This window comes from Chrysochloris asiatica, unplaced genomic scaffold, assembly GCF_000296735.1.
Source record: "Chrysochloris asiatica unplaced genomic scaffold, ChrAsi1.0 scaffold00066, whole genome shotgun sequence".
NCBI classification, from domain to species: Eukaryota; Metazoa; Chordata; class Mammalia; order Afrosoricida; family Chrysochloridae; genus Chrysochloris; species Chrysochloris asiatica.
Genome location: NW_006408584.1, coordinates 9,480,645 through 9,488,802, shown reverse-complemented (window position 1 = coordinate 9,488,802; position 8,158 = coordinate 9,480,645). Strand labels below are relative to the sequence as shown.

At 37.5% G+C, this 8,158-nt stretch overlaps 1 protein-coding gene across 1 annotated transcript in view; it reads right to left on the bottom strand.

The window, feature by feature from the left end:
* Positions 1 to 572: 572 nt before the first annotated feature.
* The window catches only part of LOC102839337 (chromosome unknown open reading frame, human C4orf27), a 41,298-nt gene continuing 33,712 nt past the window's right edge, over positions 573 to 8,158 (bottom strand). Inside the window, exons 7-8 of the mRNA XM_006864528.1 lie at positions 3,174 to 3,346; positions 573 to 767 (exon numbers count right to left, since the gene is read on the bottom strand). Coding sequence (XP_006864590.1) covers positions 636 to 767; positions 3,174 to 3,346 — 305 coding nt within the window. The 3' untranslated portion in view covers positions 573 to 635. The remainder of the gene's footprint in view (positions 768 to 3,173; positions 3,347 to 8,158) is intronic.

The following is an 8,158-nucleotide window of genomic DNA, read 5'->3' as shown; positions in this document are numbered from 1 at the left end:
CCAGTGCTTATTCTACAGCACTACACCAGGACTCCTAGTATACTGTGATGATTAGTAAACATAGACTGAGTCAAAGACAAAATTTGTCTTAAAGAATATATCTGATGAAATAAGTGGACTAACTGTTGGAAGAGTGCATATGAATCAGCTGAAGATACTGCTGAGCAGAGGTCTGAGGTGAGGCACTCTAGAGACTGCTAGGTCCGGTGTCACAAGTCTGTTTCTACAAGCTCTTCTGGGCCCCACTCCTCTGAAAAGTCAGTCCTTAACGTTGTAGCTGTTAGGAACTCAAGGCTTAGAGAGAAAAAATGATTACTTGCTCATATATCAAATATGAAAACAGGACTCCGAGGAAAGAAAGGACAGCCTTATTTACACAGGCATTAGCAACTTTCTGACATGACTTTAGTTGTATTCCAAAATGTGATTAGGGTCTTACCATGTGGATGATTGTACGTTTGTTTATTTGCACATGAGAGAAAAAAGAAAAAAAAAAAAAAAAAAAAAAAAAAACAGGTCAGAAAAGTCTTATGAAAGTTTTTAGCAAATACTTCCATCAGTTTATTTTTTTCACAAAAAGTCACAAGTTTAATTTTAATGTATTAAAATACACACCAAACAAAGTCAACTCTTACTCATGCTGCAAGTTGGTCTATGTTCTCTTTATTTCTGTTTGCCAGATGATCTTCAATAATCTCTGCAAACAGATTCCTCTTCAACAGGTTATATGCAAGAGATAAAAGCTGGCCAGCAACTTTATGAAAATACTGGAAAATTAAATAATGTAATATTAAGTAGAAAGTACAGCAGGCACTCAGCAAGTAGCAGAGAATACATTGCAAATGCACTTATTTAATAAAGTCTACTCCTAAAATCACATTAGCTCTCTTGATTAGGAACAGTGAATTTCAGGACAGTCACTTGTCATTCTGTCCAATAGGCAGTTTTGAAGCTCTAAAAGACTAGTGGCATATCGTAAGAAAATTTAGATGAAAACAAAGTTAAATTGTATGCTTCCCTTAGACGTGGCTTATCAATCTCCCTCCCCACACAAATTATGCCCTCATATCCTTTTTTTCCCCACTTCATTATCTCCACCAAGGAGCTCTAGTAGCATAGTGGTTACGAGTTGGGCTGCTAACCTCAAGGTCAGCAGTTCAAAACTACCAACTGTTCCACAGGAGAAAGATGAGGCTTTCTGCTACTGTGAAGATTTACCACCTCGGAAACCCTGTACAGGGTCGCTACGAGTCTGAACCGACTCCAAGGCACACCACCACCACCATCTCCACCAGTCAAGACTTTAAGCTTTCCTGAAGAATGTTAAAATGTCAGTTTTCAAATCACACTTTATCCCCAAATTCCATCTCTTAACATTTAATCCCTATTCCTGTTAAGAGCTCACTCGCTGCCTTAGGTTTACAAGCAATTTAGACTACTGCTTTTACTGACATTAAGTGTCATCAAGTTTGTTCTGACTCAATGACCCTTTATAGGGTTTCTGAGGAGCCGCTATTGGGTTTGAACTGCTAACCTTGTGGTTACCAGTTCAGTGTTTATCTTACAGTGCCACGCCATTACTGCTATTACAGAAGCACTACTTAACAAACTGGCAGTACTGTCTTCTGTTGAAAATAATAAATATCTATTTAGTACTTAAGTATGTGGCAAGTACTATGCTAAACCTATACTTTCTCTCAATTCTTACAACAATCAAGATGGATGCTGCTCAGCTGGTTCATACTGTACAGCTCTGCACATTTATAGCTGGGGCCTGTCTGGCAGCTCAGATATCTAGGATTGTTCAATGCGGTCATACTAGCTGTTCAATATGTTGATTATTTTTAACAACATCAACCATATTTACAGTAGGTACAAAATAATATGGTTTAGAGTGAAGTTCTCAAACTGTTGTCCTCACTTCATTGGCATCAACCTTACCTGGAAATTTGTTAGAAATTTAAAATCTCAGCCCCATTCTAGGCCTGAATCAAATTCTGGAGGTGGGGCACAGCAACCCGGTCTATCAAAATCTCCAGTGATTCTGATTCCTGCTAAAGTTAAGGGAATCACTGGTTTAGTTTTGCTCCTTAAGTGGCCTGCAGAGCAGCCAAATTGTCATCACAGGAAGTGAGTTAGAAATGCAGAGACCCCAGCCTCACCCCAGCCTACTGAGATTGACAGGCACATTAAGTCTGGGAATCATAGAGTTAGATGCGAACTCTGGAACCAGACTGCCTGTATGTCCTCCTCAGTGGAAATGAGAAATCAATGGTGTATGTGTGTGGCACATGCAAGGATGTATTTTACAAATATGGAAACATACAAAAATGTTGGAAAAACTGCCCTCACATAGCTAGTAAGTGGGAAAGATGTGATCTAAACACAAAGCACTGTAACCCCAGTGGCATGTTACAGTCACTACACTAGCACCTCTTTGACCTTGAGGCAGCTACAGTTGAGTAAGCACTCATTTGTTGTTTGTTTTAGCTGCCTAAAGAGATGGGACTGATATGACCCATAGGGTCCCTAGGCCTTTTTTTCTAGTCAGCTGATCCCTAGGCCTTTTTTTCTAGTCAGCCTTGAACTGGGAGCTACACTGAAACTTGTTCAGCAATACGCAAGCCCCCATTAACGGATGGTGGCTAGACACAGGGTGCACTGACCAGGAACTGAAACCTGTGTCCCTTCCATGGAAGACAAGATTTCTACCATTAAACCAGCACGGCCCACAGCACCAATTAAACATTAAGTAAAAATCTCCTATTTAATGAGCAAACAACTGAGGATTAAAAACATACTCTCATCTAAGAATTCAAACACAGTAACATATAGCTCACTATAACAGAAAAAGAAATGAAGCCAAAATGGAAAGGTGTATATACTTATGCACAGACATACCCATACTCAAACACTCAAACTAAAATTCATTAACTAAAGGCACATCCCTATTTAATGTAAACCTGAGGGCAAATAATCTAAATTACCCATCTTTGCCAGAATATAAAATGAATTTCATATAAGATATTTCTTAGAATGGCTGTTTTAATCACTTAAAAAGTGCATTCTGCAAAACAGCCTACCTGTGTTTGAACTTGGGGGAGATATAAACATACATGCTTGAGTGTGGATACATATTGTGGTGACAGAAAGGTGGAGATATTTTTACTTACATGTGAACCATAGCAAAAAAGGTCCATTCCCAACTCCAGCCCCATGCCGTAATCACATTCATCATTGGCAAACTGCACAAAAGTCATCATTTCCTGAATGGGAGCAAAAGCTTTCAGTCTCTCATCATCACTTGGTGCCTCAACAATGGTCTTGCAGATTCGCTTGAGGTCAGCTGAAAGAAATCAATGACAAAAAGACTCTCTACATCCATCTTTAAAGGTTAAAAGATTGGTAACCTGGGCTTTCCCACATATGACTTTTTTTTAGAGAGGAAATTTTATCATTTTTCTACTTAGGATTTAAGCATAAAAAATGGTTTAACAGAAAACATTTCTTGTATTAGCTATAAAATATGGCTATTTCCATCATTTTCAATAATGCTGCAATACTTTTACACCAAGCTTTAAAAATTTCTGTAGGCTACGACAGGGGTTGTGACAAACTACTGTATATACCAAAAGCTGGCCCACCTACTCCCTGTCTTTGAATTGTCCTCAAAATAGGATGGTTTCCATGTTTTTAAATAATTGGGAAAACATACAGAGATGAAAGCTTATGACAGCAATCTTATATGGCCTGTTGTTATTGTTGTTGTTAAGTGCCGTCGAGTTGGTTCTGACCCATAGCAACCCTGTACAGGGTTTCCAAGGAACACCTGGTAAGCCTGAATCACTGACCTTGCATTTCAAACCGACTTTGCATTTTTGTGCATCCCACACAGCGCCACACCAAGACTCCTATATAGCCTGTAAGGCCTATTATGTACTCTCTGGCCCTCTATAACAAAAAGGTGTTGATCTCTAATATAGCTCGTGCACTATATTAGGAGTTGCATTGTTTTGTTGTTTAAAAAATTAGACAATATCCCCCTTGCCTTACTTTATTATTATTTTTAAAATTGTTAATGATTTGTGAATTAAAAACAGAAAAAGAAAACAATGTGATGAAGAAGAAATCATTGTAGAATTAGACCTTTACCAAAGTGAGGGAGGTAAGCCATGGGAAAAGTATAATTTCAAGTAAAAACACAGAGGAAATTTCAAATGTTTTCTCAAGAAAAAAAACAAAACAACTTTGACAATATTGTTTTGTCTCTCAATATTTTTTCTTCACTACTTTCTGGATGTTAGTGTGTATCAGATCTCAGGATGGATGAGGATACGGGTTCTGAAAAATACCCAATTAGACTTCCTTTTTTAACAACACTTCCTTGAAAATAATCCATTAATGAAGACTAGATATTAAATAAACCCACAAAACACATTCAGAACAAGATGGCTTCTTGTTTTTGAGAAAGGAAGACTGGTTAAAATATTAACCATCACACTTCAGAACGATAAATGATTATGAATTATATATATGACAATATAACTCAATGTTATGATACTCACTAAAAACACAGTATCATCTCTCTTGTTGTCGAGTTGATTCTGACTCAGCAGTCCTATAAGGTACAGTACAACTGCCCTTAGGGTTTCCAAGGCTGTGATTGTAACAGGAGCAGATCACCAGGTCTTTCCTCCTGCTGAGTGGCTGGTGGTTTCTAGTCACCAACATTTAGGTTAGAAGCCGAGCACTTAACTACTACACCACCCAGGTAGAGGACTTTAAATAGTAGGGCTTTTCACTATGATGCACATATACAATACCTGCTGTGTATGAGGTTACAAAATGTGTTTTATTCCATTTCCGAACTTTGGTAGGTCATTATCACATCAGACAAATAACAGTACTTATCAGCTATGTCCCTGATTATCAATGGTGTTGGTGGTTGACTCAGCTCCAACTCAAGGAGACCCTGTATAGAGTTTCTGAGAACTCTATTTATGGGAACATAAATCCTCATCCGGTAGATTCAAATTGCCAATCTTATGGTTAGCAGCCCAGCTCATAATCCATTATGCTGCCAGGGTTCCTCTGACTACTAATAGTAGTAATTAATTCATTGGTTTGAAACTTTTAAAGTTAAATGGTTTTACATAAGCTTTATGACCTTCCTTTTCTTCCTCCTTCAGAAAACCCATGCCAATCATTTCAAGAAAACAGACCGTGTTTCCTCCAAAAATCTCAATTTTAGGATGGAAAATAGGTCATTCCTTCCTTCTATGTGCCATTAGAAGATATATAACTAACTGACTGGGGCCCTGGAATCTCTAATCACAATGATCCAGGAGCCACTCCAAATCATCAATTAATGTTGGCATGAAAGTTAATTTTAAGACCTATTTGTCTTTACAGTTTATCACAGTTGGTATAGTGAAACCTGTTTTAGAGTCAGAGAGCCTTTTTTCTGGGTCTCACAAGTTTTCACCTTAGATGGGCATAGTCTTACCACTTTTGTACCTCTTATTTAATAGAAAACATTTCAGTTTTCCTACTCTGAAAGGTTTCTACTTTACAAAGTTTCCACTTTACAAAGGTTTTACTGTAGATTTTATTTTATTTATTTTTTAAATTTTATTTTTGTTCCCCGACACTTACTTGTCAGTTTGTCATACCCTGGTGGCTTGCATGCTACTGGAAGCACTTACTGAGGAAGATAAAAACCTATAGCCTTCAGTATGGATTACTACTTAACAAGAAGGAAATAAAAATTCTCAACCTGAACCAACAAGCAATATCACAATAAATGAAGAAAAAATTGAAGTTGGGAAGGATTTCATCTTGCTCAAGGAAGGAGCAATCAAGAAAGTAAATGATGCACTGCATCGGTAAATTTTGCTGCAAAAGAAATTTTAAGGTGTTACAGAGCAAATATGTCATTTTCAGGAATATGGTGTATCTAACCCAATGAAACACAAACACTGATATCCTAGGCATTACTGAGCTGACATGGACTGGTATTAATCATTTTGAATCTGACAATCACATGGTTTACTATACCTGGAATGACAAATTGAAGAGGACTGGCATCACATCATCCAAAAGAACATTTCAAGTTCTATCTTGCAGTACAACTCTGTCTGTGATAGGATAATATGCATACGCCTACAAGGAAGACCAGTAAATACAACTATTATTCAAATTTATGCACCAATCACTAAAGCCAGTGATGATGGAATGGAAGAATTCTACTGAAATTCTTCAGTTTGATACTGATCAAACATGCAATCAAATATATTGATCGTTACTGATGATCGGAAAGCAAAAGTTGGAAACAAAAGAAAGATCAGTAGTTGAAAAATACAGCCTTGGGGAAAGAAATTATGTTGGAGATCACATGATAGAATATTGCAAGATCAATGATTTATTCATTGCAAATACTTTTCTTAAAAACATAAAAGATTACTATACACATGGACCTCACCAAATGGAATACACATAAATCAAATTGACTACACCTGTGGAAAGTGATAGGGGACAAGCTCCATATCATCAGCCAAAACAAGACCGGGGTAGACTGTGAAACAGATCATCAATTTCAAGTTCATGCTGAAGCTCAAGAAAGTTAAAACAAGTCCACGAGAGGCAAACTATAACCTTGAATATATCCCACCAGAGTTCAGAGATCATCTCAAGAACAGATTTGATGCATTAGAGACTAATGACCGAAAACCAGAGTTGTGGGGTGACATCAAGAACATCATAGAGGAAAAAAGCAAAAGGTCATTAAGAAGACAAGAAATAAGGAAAAAAACCAAAATGGGTATCAGAAGAGACTCTGAAACTTGCTCTCCAGTGTAGAGATGCTAAAGCAAATGGGAGAAGTGGGGAGTCACAAGAGTTGAACAGAAAACTTCAAAGGTCAGTTTGAGAAGACAAAGTCAAATATTATAATGAAATGTGCAAAGAACTGGAGTTAAAAAAACAAAAGGGGAGAACACACTCAACATTGCTCAAGCTGAGGGAACAGAAGAAAAAATTCAAGCCTTGAGTTGCGGTACTGAAGGATTCTATGCAGAAAGCATCAAAAGAAGATGGAAGGATTACACAGAGACACTGTATACCATAAAATAATGGTCCATGTTTAAGAGGTAGCATATGATCAACAGCTAATGATAGTGAAGGGAGCAGTTCAAAGGTGCACTGAAGGCCTTGACAAAGAACAAAGCACTGGCAATTGATGGAATAAAAATTGAAAATTTTCAACAAACTGATGAAGCACTGGAGGCACTCACTCATCTATGTCAAGAAATTTGGAAGACAGCTACCTCGCCAACTGATTTTAAGAAATCCATCTTTGTGCCCATTCCAAAGAGGAGTGATCCAATGAAATGCAGACATTATAGAACAAGATCATTAATATCACACTCAAGTAAATTTTTGCTAATAATAATTCAGGATGGATTCAGACAGGGACATGAAATGAGGGACTGTAATTACTGACATCAGGTGGCTCTTGCTTGAGAGCAGACACCACCAGAAAGATGTTTACCTGTGCTTTATTGACTAAGCATAGGCTTTCAATTCTGTGGATCATGACAAGCTATGGATAACATTGCAGAGAATGAGTATTCTAGAACAGTTAATTGTGCTCATGAGGAAGCTGTACTTGGACCCAAAGGCACTTGTTTGAGCAAAACAAGGGGACACTAGTTTAAATTCAGGAGAGGAGTGCACCAGGGTTGTATTCTTTCACCCTACTTAATCTATGCTGAGCAGATAACCCAAGAAGCTGAATTATATGAAGAAGAATATGGCATCAGAATGGGTGGAAGACTCATTAACTATCTGAGATGTGCAGATCACAAAACTTTGCTTGCTGATGAAGATCAAGGAACACTGCCTTTGGTATCAGATGCACCTCAATGAAAAGAAAACAAAAATCCTCACCACTGGATCAATAAATAACTTTAATTTTTAGTATGTCCCACTCATCTATTTTATCTATTTTTGTTTGTGTGGTTTTCAAAATGTTTTGTAGCCCATGTATTCCCATAATTAGTGCCCTCACATTTGTCCTGTGTTTTTCATTGATGGCCTTCATAATTCTGGGATTCACATTTAGGTCCTTAATCCATGTTGAGTTGGTTTTTGTATAAGG